At 40.0% G+C, this 18467-nt stretch overlaps 1 protein-coding gene across 2 annotated transcripts; it reads right to left on the bottom strand.

Annotated features, from left to right (window-relative positions):
• Positions 1–1997: 1997 nt before the first annotated feature.
• LSM6 (LSM6 homolog, U6 small nuclear RNA and mRNA degradation associated) lies at positions 1998–14819 on the bottom strand. 2 transcript variants are annotated; one of them, XM_033133475.1, is made up of 4 exons: positions 14592–14819; positions 7580–7695; positions 4166–4279; positions 1998–2287 (listed from the first exon to the last, which is right to left on the bottom strand). In XM_033133475.1, exons 2-4 carry the CDS (start codon positions 7671–7673, stop codon positions 2253–2255), a joined length of 243 nt encoding a protein of 80 aa, XP_032989366.1. In that variant the 5' UTR covers positions 7674–7695; positions 14592–14819; the 3' UTR covers positions 1998–2252. The 2 variants fall into 2 exon arrangements, with proteins under 2 accessions (XP_032989366.1, XP_032989367.1); XM_033133476.1 differs by lacking the exon at positions 14592–14819 and adding an exon at positions 14330–14584.
• Between the last annotated feature and the right edge of the window lie 3648 nt (positions 14820–18467).

The raw sequence follows: 18467 nt of genomic DNA, 5'->3' as shown, positions 1-18467 counted from the left end.
ACCACATGTCTACCATCTGTATTTGTACTTGTCAACAGCTCTGTTTTGGGATAAACAGTTTTGAAGTCAGAATCAATTCAACTTGTTGGAAGATTAGCCAAGGAATAGCTCAGAAGACCAAAACAGAACATGAAGTCAAATAGTCTAAAAAATCAAGCACAATTTCTGTTTCTCACTAAACATTCTGTTTTGCCACAGCCCACGAGAAAGCGCATGGCAGCCAGGGCATGGAGGCAGACACAAGAAAATGTCTTTACTAAGGGAAAAATTCTTCTACCTAGAACAAATGTCTTTGCTGCAATGCAATTGGAAATCATTCACTGACCTCTAGGAGACTACAGTTAAGAAAAAAGTAATTTTAGCATTTACACTTTGTTTCACGGTTCTACTATGTGAAGGTATACACAGGGGACAACTTGCATTGGTACAGTGCATAATATGGTCCTTTATTACCATAAAAATGGTAGCATTTCCCAAAGTCGATCTTGATTAAAAGTAGTTCCGTGGTTGAAAACACTACTCCACTGTAGAGCTATTAAAATAGAGAGATGGCAAGGGGAAAATAAAGACATACACCGAGAGAGCGGTCAGGGAAGAAGGTAGCACAAATAGGATGCTACAGACTGGTGGGAGATAACAACAGAATTGCTTGTAGAAGCAGCTGACGTGAGTGAATGAAGGGACACATAACCTAGCAGCGCCCACGCCCACCAGAAACCAAATGAGAACACGTATGCTCCACTGGAAAGGACATCTATTTTCTCCTTAAAAGAAGTCATTTATGAAAGAGCAAATTGGTGATTTGTACTTACAGATTGGACCCTTTTCAAGCCCCTGTCAAGGAGTGATAAATTATTGAAGCATAGCATAGTGTTTTATTTTTGGTGTACACACAGTTAAACCTTGTGAAATGTTTGTTCACCTTTCCCGAGTTATTAATTAAAAACTGACTGTTTCCAATTACTCTGTGATCTTTAAAATAAAACAAGACAAAGTGCCAGGCATACCTCTCCAGAACCAGCACTACCCCCTTCCTCCCTCCTTCCCTATCCTGCCTCCACATCCTTCAATCAGGCAATTGTTTAAAATCACACCACTGGCTCCTGGAACAGAAATGCGGTTCAGATCGGGGAGGGCGGGAGGAGGAAGGCCAATCCAACGTTCACACCATTGTCTGGTGTTCATTCAACCACAGTGCCCAGATGTATTTGTTGTTCCTAGAGACGGCGTAAACTGGTCAGAGAATAAAGCAGGGTTGTGGAAATCTCATTAATAAATTGTGAAAACCCTCTCGGCAGGAGCCACGTAACGCAAAGGGGCCGCCTTTTGCCAAGCGACGTAAATGCCTGGCACTCTGGTCCTGCACAATGTCACACACACACAGCTCGGACCTGAGGGAAAGGCTGCCGAAACACCCCTCCCGAACTAACCAAGAGCGAAGAGGAAGTCTCCCCCAATCACAGGTTAGCCACTGAAACTCGAGTAAGTTTACAAGCTCTCGGCTTTGCTTTCATCTCAATGACTGCCAGACAGATGTGCAGGAATGGCTCCTCCCCCACTGTGCTCATAAAATGAATGACAGATGTCAGTCCTCCCAAAGGGGAGCAAGAAAATCTAAGCCATCTAACGGCCCATGAGGACAGGCTTGACTTAAATGCAACGTCTTCACCTAACTGATGTACCGGGGACCTTCAGAATTTCTCCCCCACATCAACGTGAATTCCTCTTCTCCTCTTGTGGACCAGCCACTGTTAGATCCCCGATTCTACTTTCTATCACAGTGATTGAATCCGCAGGTGAACTTCTGACCTCAAGGACCCTGTTCAGCCTGAGACTGAAACGGGATGCTTCTCTAGACCATTTTCACCCAAGCATTTTGTGTGGCAAACAAGAGGATGGAATAGAGGAGGCCACCATCACCTGTATCGCCTTAGCGAGCCAAAGACATAAGGCAACCAAAGCAAATGACGGTCCTTGAAACTTTGGTTACAAACCACGTAGGGAGAAAGATTTTCTTTTTTTTATTCTTTTTACATTCTGCACATACTGACACAGAGGTAAAAGAAAATGACTGAAACTTAAGTATAAAAGAATTCTTTACAATTAAATCCACAATTGTGTACATTCATCTTACTCACATGTCAGTGAAAAATCACCAACTATTATGAAACAGGACAAATTATACCAAAAAGAACCAAAAATGCTGTAAAAAAATATGTCCAAGAATGAAAAGTATTGTACTCTTGGTGTCTTCACATCCTCCTCTTCTGTGTGCTTATGTACAACACTGAAAAGAAAACACAAATGAATTGAAGAAAACCGTTAAATATCAGAACAGCAAGTTTTAAACGCAAACAGATTTTGGCCTGACACCTCTGCAAATTCTAAAGGAATTTTCATACTACACAATAAATTCTAGAACTACTATAAGACAAATTTTACGAATCTAGACGTGGGTTTGATGTCTTAGTCTTAGCTATACGGCAGACTTGGCAAATTGTGACAAGGATAACCAATAAAAAGTTTGTGAAAGTTACTGAAATCTAAGCATGTTTTCTAATTATAACAACTATGCTTGTAGTAAAGTAAATCAATAAATCTACCAGGCTAGACTTCAGATTACAAATAAAGAACATATTTTCATCCATCTCCCCAACATAAACTCTGAATTTGCCATTTACTTTTTTAATTGCAACAAGATAAAGCAGAGTTGACGAGTTTGTCATTTAAAAAATATATATACCACAGCCCTCATTTCGAGTTCCCTGCTAAGTATCAGCCTTTGTTGTTATCCAAAATTTTGCTTAGCTAGTCCTCTTGCAGCCACCCAAACCGAATGGTAGGATATGTGGTGCAGAAGATTAAGATAAAATGTGATGACCGGTCACTCTGGTTAAGCTTTCACCAGAGCTGTAGCTCCCCTCCCCGCCCCACGCCTACCCAGATTTGACAGATTTGTTCCAAGTGAACTTTTAGAGATCTCCTGATCAAAGAACATAGCCCAGATTAATCATATAAGTCAGGATCCTCTTTAAGAACCAAGGATGTTAATTTGGAAATCTAAAGATAACGACCACTGACTATATCAGGGCAAGGGTTATATGAAAGGAAACATCAGAACAACAGTAAAAACACCCCCTGGGAAACTGAACAAGTTCTAGAGTATGCATGTGACAGGATCTACCTTATCACCATGCACAGACCCTGCCACTAACTGTTTTAACATTCTTAGCAAATGGAACAAGTCAAATAAAAGCAATATGAAAAATGGGAAGAGAAATTCTACATGTTGGAAGAACTAAAAAGCAAACAAAAGATATGTATAAAGATATGATGTGAAGAAATACGATACTGAATGGACAGGACACAGAACCTACAATTAAGTGAGGACATTTAGTTCACAGTGAAGAGATTCAACTGTTTGGGGGACTGAAGAAGTTCTCCAGACCTAAGGAATGCACATCAATAACAAAAATCCAAACGCAAGAGTCCCAGAGCTCCTTTGGGGAATGGCACCAAAAAGTGGGGTGGGGTCAAGGGATAATTCTCCCAGTTTTGATGTCTTCCCTTTCTCCCTGAAAAATTCAAATGACTTTAATGATAACGTATTTTTAGACGAGGTACTTCAAAGTAGCCATAATAATCATAGCAATACATTAACTGTTAAAAAGCTGAGTAACTTTAGAGCCGTATTTCCTATTTTGTCATTTTGGCCAAACTAAGGAATACAATTCCACAAAAAGCATTTGAATGCTTAACAGAGAAAGGACAAATAGGACAAGTTAACTGCCAAATGCTTCAATCCAAAGAAAGCGGGGAAATACTGGCCTTTCTTAACAGCTCCAAGTTCCAGTGTGAGAGGCAGTGTTGGGGGAATATAATTAACTGTATTCACGAGAACAGAGCTCTGGGTCAGTATACCAATGCCCCTCGGGTCCTCCTCAGGACAGGGAGGGGAGCACAGAATTGCTAGTTCCAAAATTCGATGAAGCATCTAAAGAAATAACTGGTCACATTGAAGATCTGACATATAATAATTTAAAAGTAAACAAAGCAAAGCTAAAAGTAAACTTTTAAATTATCTATAAAAGCCACTGGTGACCCCACTTATAAACAAAAAGGCTGATTTCGGATGTTGTACAACTGTAGCGTGAAGGAGCATTACCATTATTTCCGCGGATAAATGCGTCCCCGTACTTATTCTTCAGTTGTCCATTTACGTATTCTTCCGTCTGCTCCAAAGCTATATTCATGTAGCCATCCAGGCAAGCCAGGACCCCTGGAGACAGATTGTGGCAAAGAGAAGATATACAAAGCAAATAAGAGTCGAAAATCACAGGGTAGTCCTTAGAGCTGACAATCTCTTTATTCATCAGCTCTTACATGCTTAATACAAAAATAAGCATAGAGCACGAAAGCAGTCATGCACCCAACTGCTAGTAGGAGAAACAAGAAACTGTCACTTTTCTCATGGTACGTGTAACAACAACAGTAACTTTTAAAGTCTACACCGAAGTCACATAATAAGAATATTCCAAATAAAACACCATTCTTTGAAAGCTATCAATGGGGGTGGCAATTATACGGGAACAAATGACCAATAGCCAAGACTCCTCACTCCTGGGGCATTTCTTACTTTAGCCACTAAGTGAAACACGAGTCTGGCAGATTTATTTCATTCTTTTACAACATCCACTGCAGATGAATGTACTCCAGGGTTAACACGAAGTCTCCACAATCTGTTAGAATAATAGGAGAGGAGACAGCAGGTGCTCCTGAAAGAACATCTTAAAGCTGTGACTCAGTGAAGAGCAGCTTGAGATATAAGGCAACATACTGCATTATAACACGTCTCTTTCTGTTTCGTTAGTTCTAATATTTAAAAATCCAGACTAATATAGAAAAAACAGCCAAACACATTCTAAGGAGCTTTCAAGGAAAATGTCTGGGCAAATCGTTTTAGTTGTGAAGATGGTATAAATTTTGCAAAATTTGATGACTTTTTTTAAAAAAGATGAAAATAGATATAAGCCTCTTACTCTGAGTCTCTAACTTAAAAGTGGTAGTTTCCAGAAAAGTAAAGGCAAAGACTACACATTTGATTCAATTAACCAAGTTGATGGCTTCATTTAGCCTCAGCTTCGTTAATATGCTCCTCACTCTCTGCCTCGGCCCCATTATCCTCTGAACAAGTTTCTTTTCAAAATTGCGTGTGTGATGAGAGCACAAGACATTAACCTAAAAGAATTCTGCTAAAAACTAAACTCTCAAAGAATCACTCAAAGAATCAGAATGGATTATGAACAATAACAATTTCTGATAGGAATATCATTAAGATGCCACTTTACAGTTTATTTCCTGTTGTAATTATTTTACAATTAAACCACAATCATAAGTGAGGAAGAAACTTCTGAGATTGTGATATGTAAATCTGTTTGAAAGTCATCTAAAGCATTTCAAAATGAAATGTTCAATTCTAATAAAAATATCTATTCTCATAGCAAAAGATTTTTTTTTTTTAAGAAAAAGGTTCCAGGAAGTGGTAATTGTAACCCCTTCTTTTCTCTAAGGGATAAACTACTATGAATTACAGAAAACACGAAGTTTTCCTCAAGCTTAAAGAGAAATTGCTACAAGAGCTGGGTTTGTTATCTAACCACAAAATGAGAATTCTTTATACTAATGCTCTCAATAGTGTACATTTTGCTGCAGTAGGACAGAAGCCATGAACAGACATTCACAAAAGGAGAAAAATTATGATTACCACTCATGAGAAGGTTGTTCAACCTCACTAGTAAACAAACAAATACAAACAGAATGAGGTATTACTTGTTGCCAATCAGAATGGAAAAGTTAGAAACAAAGGCTAACATCAGGCTTGGTGAGAACCTAAAGAAGAATGAACCCCATCTGACTGATGGAGGACCGTGTGACATGCTCTTTGACTCAGAAATCTCAGCTCAGGGAATTTACTCCAAAGAGATACTTGGACGAGTGCTCAAGATACATGACAAAGGAGCAAAGTCACCTGTAACAGCAAAAATTTGATAAATACCTAATGTCCACTCATAGGGAATTAGTTAAAAACTAAAACAAAACTGTGGCTCCTCCACACAAGGTACTCCCACGCAGCCATAAGACACTTTATCTTGTCAGAGAACTGATTGTATTTTTTTAATGTAAAAAAAAAAAAAATCAAAAAAAAAAAAATCAGAGTGCCTGTACAGCTGACCCCATATATGTAAACTTCTGCTTATATGGAGACAGGTCCAAATTGGTAGGGCTGATTATCTCTGCATGGTAGAATTTGGGGAGATTTTGCTCTCTTCTGGAGTATACTTTTCTCCATTATTTGCTTTGAAATTTCTAAAATAGAAAAAAATAAAAACACATATATTACCTCCATAAATGAAAAAAATGTTCCCTAAAGAGTAGAGAAAAAAGGTCAGACTGGTTGATCGCCTCAAGGAAGTGGGTACTGAGAAGATGTTGAACATGATCTTTTACCGAATTTACCTAATCAATTACCGAATATACTCAAATCTCCAGAAGTCTATTACCTTTCTTGGGCTCATCGAAAGTTCATGGGAGAGAAGTAGTACATAGAAATTTTATATCTCAATATTCGGTATAAATCCGTTAGTTCCACTATAAAAATAAAACTCAACTGGAGACGTTATTAATGTTACGCAACTAAAGCAGTACATGAACAGCAGAGTGATTCCCTAACAAGGCTTTGAGTCAAGCCTGCGTTTGAGTCCTGACTCCTCCCTTACTACGTGGGGATAAGCAACAGAGATCTCAGAGGATTTATGTGAAGATAAAACGAAAATTAAATGATTTACGCACACTGGGCACATAGTAAGATCTCAATAAAATGAAGTTTGCACGTGTGGAAAGAGGAAAAAGCTTGAGAGGTTATTATCATTACTCAGAAGAGAGACCAAGAAAAGGCTATAAAACTGCTAATGAATTACTATCTGTACCTGTAAAATAGTCCAGGTAATTTCACGTATCTCAATTTTGGAAGATTAGGAATTTAGTTATTTTGCAAAACGGAACTTGATCCCATTCCTCCCACAAAGCTAATTTCATTAGTGTCATAGCCTTTACAAGAGCATTCTCTGAAAGAACAGAAAGGCGTCTTTGCATAACCCACATATTACGTGAGTGGGAAGTTCATGCTGTAAAATGATACTGTCTAAATAGGAGCTTGCCAATCTTGAATACTTCTGCAAAAACAAATGCTGCTCTGCCAAGGGGTTCTTGTATCTGAGGTGACTTCATGCCTGAGGTGACTGGACTCCCCGGCTATGACCAGGGAGCTTAGGCACACACGATCTCACAGCAGAGACAGGGGCCACACAAGTCACACCGGATGTCAGAAGTACACACTCTGGTGTCACAGCTGTCTCTCCAAAAGGTACCATCTCAGAGGTAGAAAAAGAAGTGGGCATAACAACTGCTTGACAACCAGTGCTGTTTTGGTCTACTTGGGTCATCGATGAATCGATAAAAACCAGTAAGTCACGTTTACTTATTTAGTAACACCAGTGAGGATGAAGCACGAAAATATTACCTCGATAATCCACTCCAGAATTTAATTTTACCACAACTGGTCGGCCAATGATTTGCTTTAAGAAGTCACTGGGGGTTTGCTTCCGCAGACTCATTTTAACAATCCTGATCAGAAAGCTGAAAAGGAGCAATAAAAGGACAAAAATTAATCATTCAACAAAAAAGCCTTGAAGCCCTTAACATGTTTACAGGAAATCAAGTGTCAAAGCAGCATGTATGAAAACTCAACACTACCCCACTACATGACAGCTAACATGTTTTCAGTCCCGAGTCAGATACGAAGCTAAGTGTTTTCCGTGCATTATCTCATCAGTCCTCACGACAACCCTGTGACATAGCCCCATCGTAAGGAGCCCTGTGTTCACAATCCCTGTTCTTCATCACTTGTCACTGCTGACTCACGTGCAAGTCAGGAAGACCACTCCAACCACTACCAGCGGCACCATTTACTGAATGCTGAGCACTTTGCTAAGATCCTTACCAACACTAGCAAATTGCATCTTTACCAGAACCCTGAGAAAAAGGTCTTAATACCCACGTTTTGCTAATGAAAATAAAGGCACAGAAAGATGAAATAATTTGCGCCCAAATCACATTCGTCCCATTTTAAAGTCTATGTTATATAGTGTAGACATATTGACAAACAGTTGATGCCGAAACAGTATCTCTGAAAATAATTATAATCATCACTGAGAGCTAATATTTGAGTGTACTCCACACCAGCACTTATCTAAGTACTTTACATGTATTAATCCATTTAAACCTCACCACCTGATGAGGTATTGCTTTTATCCTCATTTTAGAGATGAAGAAATAGACACAGAACGGGTTAAACATCATGACCAAGGTCACAAAGATAGTAAGTGGATGGGCAAATCACCACCTCACACAGCCTCCTGGAAGTTCATGCAGCCAAAGATTTTGATTTATTCTATTATCATGATAGCAGATATACACTCTACATAATAAAGAAGAAAGTCTTAAAATTCAAGCATAATAGGAGTCCGAAATACAGAAAGAGCATTACATGCTGAAAGCAATCATACAGATGTCCATCACTCCTTTCAAAACTCATCTTGTTTTATAACAGCTCTCTCTCAAACTATTTTAGTAAACAAATGTAAGAAAACCGCAGTTACTTAAGCAAAAACTGAGAGTAAAAAGACTTTGGAAATTAATTTTTCTGTTTCAGTCAAATTTAGCATCACTATTATTCAGTAACTACATGGCACTGACACTTGAAAATTAGTGTGGATACAATATTCAAGGACTCTCCTTAAAAACTCAAATTATTGTTTCTTTTCAGCCAAAAGGTTTATTCAACATTCTTCCATAAATAATAGCACTGCTTATTTCACTCCAAGTCCACCCACTAAATGATCTGAATTCAGGTGTAGGAACATTGGAGATTTTCTCAAAAGTGAAGCCAGGCAGGCTCAGCAGTTTGGGTAAGTTAGAATGCTAGCTTATTAGCTTTTCATTGTTTAATAAATGGGTTTGTACACCCATATTTGCAAGGAAATTCAAAAACATGTCATACACACAGGACCTTAAAGAACTTAGGATCTATTAAAGAAAACTCTTGTGTAAAGGGTGTGAGCAAACGACAGTACTCATAATTTAAATCTTTTCGTTAAACAAGAAAAGTCAGCATCCTAAGCTAAATAACAGAAAACACAAGTCTCAAAAACTATTCTTGAATTTGGGGCTGTTATTTGGACCATCCCATCCCCATCTATTCCATCTTCCCGAGGCTTGAAAAAAATTAATGTCATCAACTGATTATTTTGCTCAGCAAATCTTAATTTAACATTTCCACTGAACTGCCACTTTATTATTCAGCTACAGTCACAACAGATAAATGAAATTCCCACTACTATTCAGGACAAGCACTATCATTCAGGACTCAGACCACACAACAATTTTATTTATGGTGTTTTGAGGACAAGGGAAAAAAGTACAAAGTAAATTCTGTAAGAGATTCAGTATCTTTAATGAGTTTAGTAAAAACAAATCTTGCCATTCATCTATAAACTGCCTTATTTACGTCCTGAACATGTGCTGTTTTGTGGGTACAGAAAAGATCTAGAGAGAATATTAACCCCGAAGGCCTGATACAGACTCAACTCAGGAGTCTCAGGTTCATTTCCTACCAGCTCCCAAAACCCATTATGGCAGTTTTTCTTCACGTACAAGACTGAGATCAAACTAGCTGTTTGTTTTGTGTTTAAAAACAAAACAAAACAAAAAAAACACTAAGATAAGATACATCATGATGTGAAAACCTAGTTCCCAGAGATATTATTAACTACCTTGTCCACAGTTAAAAGTTAATGACAGAAAAAAGAACAACCTACTAGACTATTAGTTGTTTAACTGCTGGTGCTATTTTAAAAATATTTTTATCTTTCCACATCTTTTTAAAAAGCACAGATGTATTCTTCTAAGTTCATCAAAGATCATACCCAGCCTTTAAGCCTCATCTTTACCCCAAATAACATCATTTCTTCTGGAAGGCATTCAACACTTCAAACTTTGATCACCACCTAAGTGCCAGGCACACAGGCTGGGGATGTCACACCCGTAAGACATGGCCTTGGGTCCTCAGAGTTTACACTCCAAAGCAGGCCAAAAAAAAACCAAAACAAAACAAAAAAACACACAAGTAAATGGAGAATTTTTTTAGACATTGTATGTATTTGGATAGAATTATGCAGAGAACAGCACAGGAAGAAGACTCACTTAGCCCAAGCTTGGCAGATCAAAGAAGGATCTCTGGAGGTGACAGCTGAGCTGAATGTGAAGAAAAAGGAGTCTAGCAGCTGAAAGGAGAGAAATCTTAGCAAAGGCACTGGGACAGTTGTGTTTGGGTTGGAGGAGAAAAATCTCCACAGGCAAGGACAAGCTGTAGCTACAGAAGGGAACATGGCAAGTCAGGCTTTTGACAGAGCGTGGGCTTGAGCCTCTAGGGCAGCTTCCCAAACATGAATCATCTGGACCACGTGGAGATTGTGATTTCAGTAGATCTAGCATAGGACCCAGGAATCTGTTGGCACAAACCTGGGAGACTCTTATGAACTGGCAAGTATGGGAAATACGTGTTGGTAATAGGGAACGTGGGAGGGTTTTAAGGGGAGACTTGCATGAGTTCCGCTTTCCACTTCAGTTGGGGTGGAGACGGGCCATCTCACTTTCTTTGGGCACCATGAAGTTTCACATTTGGTTGTATTTGATATGACCTGTCACCATTTACTTTTTTATATTCTTTGCTTTTTTAAATGAAACTCTTTTCTCTCTCAAAAGACTGTAAGCCACATGAAAGGAGAGACTAATACCTAGCTTCTCATTCATTCTCCAGGGCATCTATATTCGGCTAACTTGAAAAAAAATATATATTTTAAAAGTTATCTGAAAGAAGATATTGCCTCCAACACATTTCATCCATCCCTTTAGGAGCCCCTATCTTTTACATTCGTCTTCACAGGGCTCCTTTGGTACTCCCTGGTACTTAGTGACGTGCCCATAAATCCATTTTGTATGAGTAAATTGCTCTCGACATCACAATTTTTCCCATCACTTGGCTCACATAATTTTAAGTTTTCAACTTTTAAATTGGATATGGCAGAAGGAACAGTTCTGGTCATTTCTGAAGCAAGAGAAAAGCCCCTTGAACCATAAACATATAAGAGGAAAAGGCCTCCTTTCTGCAGGGTCACCTTCATAGAAGTTCTCCCTTCAAAATGAAAGCCATAGTCACCCTCTACGCCTCCTCGCCCTCCCGACTCCCACTCAGTCTGGTTTTAAATGACCTATTTTCATACATGGCTCTTAAGTCAAAGGCTGCATATTTTGTCTGAAGCTTCTGAGAGGTCTCGTATGAGAACATCTGCAAACTGCCCTGCAGAGATTTTCTTTAGCCACAGAACGGAGGGAAAAGAACCCGTTTTATTCATCCAACTACGTGCCAGACATTAGAGTCATGAGCAATTCACATAGCCACTCCGTGAGGTAATAAGCAGAACTAAGGCCTGATCCCAAAGCCCAAGCCTTTTCAAAGGCACAGCTGCCCTTTTGAATATGTCAAGGTTCTCGTGTTATACCTGGGGAATGGCCAGAGACAGATCTCGCTAGAGTAGTAGCATGGGGGGGTTGGGAGGGGAAGGGAGGGGGAAGGATACCTAAAGTCACAAAGTACTGTAAATCAGCCTGCGAAGAAATAGAGTGGTCAAACGGAAAGAAATATATCCAATGTGATTTTGAGCTATGTCACTGAGCAGAAGACATGCAAATCATTGTTTCTTGGAAATGCCTACCTGTAAAGTTTCACCTATTCTTAGAGTATTTAAAGTTTAGGGTGAAAAAAAGTTTGAAAAGCAAAAAATTGTTATGAAACATAACATTACAACCCAAGTAAATGCAGCTTTAGCCGAATACATCTGTGTCTGGGAAAGCTCAGACACTGAGGACAGCTCTCTAAACAGAGCCTTCCTTTCCGGCTGACCAGTCTCCCACCCGCGGTTCTAAGCTTCTCGGGGACAGGGAAAATGCCTTACTCTTGTGGTATCCCTGGTACCTAAGCACATGGCCCAAGCCTAAGGAAGAGGCATTTAAGGGCTGTGCCAAGCCCAGCCTGTCCCTCCCCTGCCCAGCTCCGCGGAGTGACGAGGACAGTACAGTCCATGCACTTCAGCAGCTGTAACACAGGCACATCTCTATTACTGAGCACCAAATAAAAGAAGGATGGAGGAAACAAACGTTTCTGTGTTGTCCAAGAACCAGCTGCAGCCCAATCAACAGAGATGTTGCTAAAATGCAGGATCCTGCAGCTTACTCCTAGTCAGACCCTCTAGGGAAGGGGTCCTGGAATTTATATAAAGTTTCCCAAATAATCCCTAGAAGCAAGTAGTTCTTGACCGGGGGGATTTTGCCCCCTACCCTTAGGGACATTTGGAAATGTCTGCAGACATTCTGGATTGTCCTGAATGAGGACGTGGTGCCACTGGGATCTATTAGGTTGGTGCAAAAGTAACTGCAGTTTAAAAGGTTAAAAATAATCGCAAAACCCACAATGACTTTTGCACCAACCTAATAGTAGGTAGCGGTAAGGACACTGCCTACCCTTCCACAAAGCACAGGACAGCCCTCCATAACAAAAAAGTATCTGCCCAAAACGTCAACTGAGGTGGAGAAACTCTGCGATTAGCAAAAAAACCATTGTTCTCTGGTCTTAACGCAACAAGAAGTTTTAAAAAACCTTCAAGGTGTAAGAAATGGGAACAAACATTTAAGTTCTAACCACATGATAGAATATAAATTATAACTTATTAGAAATTTTATTCCAACGTTTAGAGACTCTGAAAACAACTGTCAAAAAATCTTGAAGGGCTTGACATTCTAAATAATGGATTCCCAGTCCTGGCCATGAAGATGGTCACTTTCCCATTTTTCAGTGTCACAGATCCCTGAGATGATTAAAATCTGTTACCTGGTAAAATTCTAAAAGGACAGAATAATCCAAGTGATGTAAACATCTTTTTAAATTCTAATATTGAGTATGCCAGTTTAGTAAGAGATCACCTGACGCCCTTGAGAGGTGGGAAACCTGAGTTCTAATCCCGCTCTGCTACTTAATTTGCTGTGCCTCTCCCATCACTCATCACTTCACCTCTCAAACAAAGCCCCAGGTCCCTCATCTGCAAAATAAGGCAGTTATGCTAGCTGATGACTAAAGTGATCTAACAGCCTATGCAGTAACTTCCCACACACAAACATAACCTCTGAAGATTCCTTCACAAAATTCAAGCAAGCAGAATTGCCAGACAGCACCAAAAAAAAAAAAAAAAAAAAAAAAAAATCCAAAGAGAGGCTCAACTTTCCTGGTTGATGTACTGGAAATGTATCACTACTTTTGGTGAAACAGGAACAATCCTACAAGAATGATGTAAACTACTAAAACTATTTTGGAAAACAATCTGGCAATAGGCATGAAGACCTAAAAAGACCTTACTAGAACACAGCATCTATTCTAACAATTTTACTTCTCACAATCTAGTCCAAGTAAATACTCTGAAATCAGTTTTAAAAAGGAGTTTATCAAAGTACTATCTGAGATGCTAAACTGAAACAAGAATTCACAAATACCCTAAACGCCCCACAGTTGGGAAATGCCTGAGAACTTTATGGGACCTACACAATGACGGAACAATCAAAGGATACAACATTAGAGATGATATTTAAGAAAAAATTTTAAATGAAATTGGAAAACTAAATATAGTGTTAAGTGATAAAATGAGTGCTCTTAGTTCAAGGAGAAATGAGCACAAGCAAGAGTACAATATAGCAAGAAATTGTTGGTGGACGGGTTCAGTGAATGATTTTCTTCACTGAACTTCCGTATTTTCAGCTTTTCTACAACAGTCTCCTATTAATAAGGGGGTACACTAAATCGCGATCAACCTTATCTGCATCACCCTACCCCAGACACCCTGAACAAAAATACCTGCTATGAACGCGCGCGCGCCCCTACACACAAAACCCCGGTGACAGGCTTAACACTACACAGTCGTGGGCATCCCCAACCTGAAACCGCGGTAAGGTGAGCTGGCGCAGCAATTCGTTCCCGGAGGCCGGGCGCCACCACGCAGGGCTGCAGGCCTGGCCCCGTGGCCGGGGTCCGCTTTCCCGCCGAATCCCCAGGAGGACCTCCGGAACTACACCCCCCCCCCCCAGCCCAGCCGGTGCCGTTCCTCACCGCGCGGTCTAAGCGCCCCCCGGGGAGGGGCCTCAGGGCCGGGCTCAGGGACCCCAGACCCCACGACCGGAGACCTCCCAGCCATTCTAGGCGCGCAGGAGAGAACGTGAGCGCGGCATTTGGGGGAACCCGCCACCGGCAGGCTCCGGGATGGGCGCTCCTTCCCGGGGCTGCCGGGCCGGCCCGGAGTTGCTACTCCCCAAAGCGGCCCGGGGTTAGGGAACACTGGGGCCTCCCACGCCCCCCGCGACCGCGAGCTCACCTGCCGGCCGGGATCCGGAACCCCCACTCTGGGAGCCCCACAAGCCCCGCCTCCGCCGACAGCGGGATGAAACCGAAACTGAAACCACCAAGGCAGCCGCACTTTTCTCCTTCAGCGAATCAGTGCTTCCCGGGCTATGGCGGCCCGCGGGACCAAAAAGACCGGGTCTTGCAGGGGCGCGCAAATCCAAGAATCCTGGTTTGCCTAAAGGCAAAGTTGGTGCTGTGGGCTTCAAGTGGAAAGCGCTGGTGTGCTCTCCTTTAACGGAAAGCACTCCATCCCCCCCAAAAAAAACACGTAAAAAGAAAAGGAGGAAGTGATCTTCAGCCAAGACTTCTTTTAGGCAGGCATGTAAGAAATAGCTTGAAGTCATAGGAAACTGGGATTTACTGCTAAAATAATGATTATACATATCCAGAAATGTCCTTGAATAATTTAATGCAAATAAATACATAAAACAAGTGGCCTCAAATCTCTAAATCCACCTCTGGATTTTGATTGTGTGAAGGCGAAGCCATTATTAGCAAGAGATTGTTTCCGTGGCAACGTTAATTGACACAAAAAGAATCAAAATCACTAAAGTAGCTCTACTATAATGGCATAAATTGAGGTACGTTACAAACTAGTTCTAATTGGAAATGGTGGGCAGGCATTATTTAAGTGCTGTTATGGGAACTTGGTTTGGAATTTAGCATGAAGTCTCTATTCTTGTAATTAATGGAAAGGGAGAGGAAAACTCATACTCACTTGATTCCTTTTATCTCTACACACATGCCCTCATCAACTTAAACTTTAATTCTATATAATTTAGAACACTATAAACAGTGATAACAGCTTTAAACAGATTCTTAACCCTAAGCGTTATAGAATCTAAGATGCAGAATTTTTTTTCTAAGACAAAAAAATGCTTTTCCCCTCTTATAAGCCTATCTCTTAGCATGAACCTTTGATTGGTATGGTTCAGAGAACATAGGCATGTTCTACCAAAACATTCTCTGATTTGGTAGAAAAGAGAGACTTTCTTATATCCTCATATAAAAGCTCATTTTGGGTAAAGATAAAGCATCACAGGTTTATTGAAAGACTATATTTGAAGTTTTTGCGGTATAAAGTATAACGTAAACCAAAATATTAAGTAAAGTTTTATTTAAATTAAAATAACTACAAAGAATGAACATAGTAGGATACAAAGCCCTATCCCTAAAAAATGTTCACAAAAGACGTCAAATTGTACCACAGTTCTCCCTGGTTGTTTGAATTGTTCAAAACATTCTTGTTTTAATTCTTCCCTTTTACCACAGAGCCCCGATGGAGCCATTAAAACTGGTATGGTGGTCAGGGGGCAATGAGGAATTTTAAGGGCATGGTTCATCTCTAGAGGTAGCTTCAACCTTTCCAAGGGGCATGGATCTGTAAGGGCCCAACTAGACAATCGAGATGGGTGCCATGAATGACTGCAAAAGCTAACGAATTTATCAAAATGTGGTTGTACCCAGAACCTTCTCAGCAACTTATAATTAGCTTTTCTCAACTCACAAAGCAACTTTCCATATTTCACAAGTTATTTTTTTAGCATCTGTAATTTTACAAAGAAAACATGTGCAAGATTTTTTCTGAATACTAGTCCACCAAGGACTAGTCTTCAAACACGGGAACACAAACAGTAATTTATTAAGGTCATAAAAATAATTTGACAAACTTTAGTTTAGCTTACATAGTTTAATTTAGTTTAACTGTTACAATTGATCGACCTACATTGACACACCATTATCACCCTAAGTCCATAGTTTATATTAGGGTTCATTCTTAGTGTTGTACATTATATGACAAACATATAATGACATGTATCCAACATTACAGTATAATACAGAGTATTTTCACTACCCTAAAAATCCTTTGTGCTCTGCCTATTCATCCCTCCTCTATCCCCACTAATCACTGGCAACCACTCACTATCTTTTTACTTTCTCCATGGTTTTGTCTTTTCCAGAATATCATAAAGTTGGAATCAAGCAGTATCATGTAGCCTTTTCAGATCAACTTCTTTTACTTAGTAATGTGCATTTAGGGTTCCTCTATGTTTTTTCATAGCTTTATAGCTCATTTCTTTTTAGCGCTAGATAATAGTCCATTGCCTAGATGTACCAGAATTTATCCATTCACTAAAGGGCATCTTGGTTGCTTCCAAGTTTTGGCAACTATGAATTAGGCCGCTATAAACATCTGTATGCAGGTTTTTGTGTAGACATAAGTTTTCAAGTCATGGGTTGAGTTTTCAACTCTTTGGGTGAATACCAAAGAGTGCAATTGCTAGGTTGTATAAGGAGAGAATGTTTAGTTTTGTAAGAAACTTCCAAACTGTCTACCAAAGTGGCTGTAGCATTTTGCATTCCCACCAGCAGTGAATCAGAGATCCTGTTGCTCCACATCTGCACAGGGTTTGGTGTTTCCAATGTTTCGGATTTGGGTCATTCTAATAGGTGTGTAGTGGAATCTCACTGCAGTTTTAGTTGGCATTTTCCTGATGACAGACGATGCGGATCATCTTTTCATATGCTTATTTGCTAACTATATGTCTTCTTTGGTCACGTGTCTTTTCTGATCTTTTGGCCATTTTTAAATCGGACTGTTTGTTTTTTATTGTTGACAGTATATTTTGGAGAACAGTCCTTTATCAGCTATGCCTTTTGCAAATATTTTCTCCCAGTCTGTGGCTTATCTTCTCGTTCTCTGAAGCTATTATTGTCAAAATAGGCAAACGCTAGTATAAAAATACTAAGGTTCACGCTCACCATTCTATTATTTGTTCCGCACTTCTATAGTCCTATGCCTTTAGAAAACTGTTTTTCAGTGTTTCATGTTCATAAGAAAAAGTATCATGTCTAGCTTATTTTTTAAAAACATCCAACAAACAGCTTTGTGGACATGTGGGTGGTTGTATTATGCTAACAATGACAGATACAAATGTGGAATTGCATTGGCCAACAGTCTCCAAAGCAGACTTTAATACCTAAATCAGTGTTATCCTTCTAAGAACACTGGCTGGTCTTGTTCCAGCAATGCATTACTGGTATGAACTGCTGGCATGCACTTGGACCTTTCCTGGACCTTCGGACTGGACAACAAAAACATCTCACCTGTCATATTCTAGTTCGGGGTATTCAGACCACTATTATCTATCTTTTATCATGGGATGTAAAAATTATGTGTTGGGGCAGCTGGTTAGCTCAGTTGGTTAGAGCATGATGCTCGTAACCCCTGGGTTGCCAGTTCAGTCCCCTCATGGGCCAGTGTGAGCTGCGCCCTCCCCAACTAGATTGAAACAACTACTTGACTTGAAGCTGATGGGTCCTGGAAAAACACACTTAAAATAAATAAAAGTTTTTAAAAAACCTATGTGTTAAAGAAAAAGAAAAGAAAGACACCACATAGTTGTTAAATACCTCTCTCTCTCTCTCTCTCTCTCTCTCTCTCTCTCTCTCTCTCTCTCTCTCTGTGTGTGTGTGTGTGTAGCCTTTCAAGCATCTCACTGTTATGCAGAGTCTCAATTCCAACTCTCTACCCCACATGGGGCCAATGCCTTGTCTCTTGTATTCATAAGCCTTAAAACTGTCACTTCCGTTTTTCCTCCTATTGACTTGATCATCTTCTGGGTGACTGCGAGTGCTTTAAAACTGGTTTCATCAGTTAGAGCCCAGGCTCTTCACTTCACTGGGCCAACTCCTAATCAGACATTAGGCCTTAACTCAAACATAAATTTCTTAGAGAAAGCCTTTGATAATCCCTCACACTAGATATTCCTCCTCTTGTTCATGATCAGAGAATACTATACTTCTCCTTTGTACCACTTGTAAATGCCACAATTCAATAACTCTC

This window comes from Rhinolophus ferrumequinum, chromosome 18 (genome assembly GCF_004115265.2).
Source record: "Rhinolophus ferrumequinum isolate MPI-CBG mRhiFer1 chromosome 18, mRhiFer1_v1.p, whole genome shotgun sequence".
In the NCBI taxonomy this organism is placed as follows: domain Eukaryota; kingdom Metazoa; phylum Chordata; class Mammalia; order Chiroptera; family Rhinolophidae; genus Rhinolophus; species Rhinolophus ferrumequinum.
Note: the sequence above shows the minus strand (reverse complement) of the source record. Positions and strands in the feature narration are given on the sequence as shown.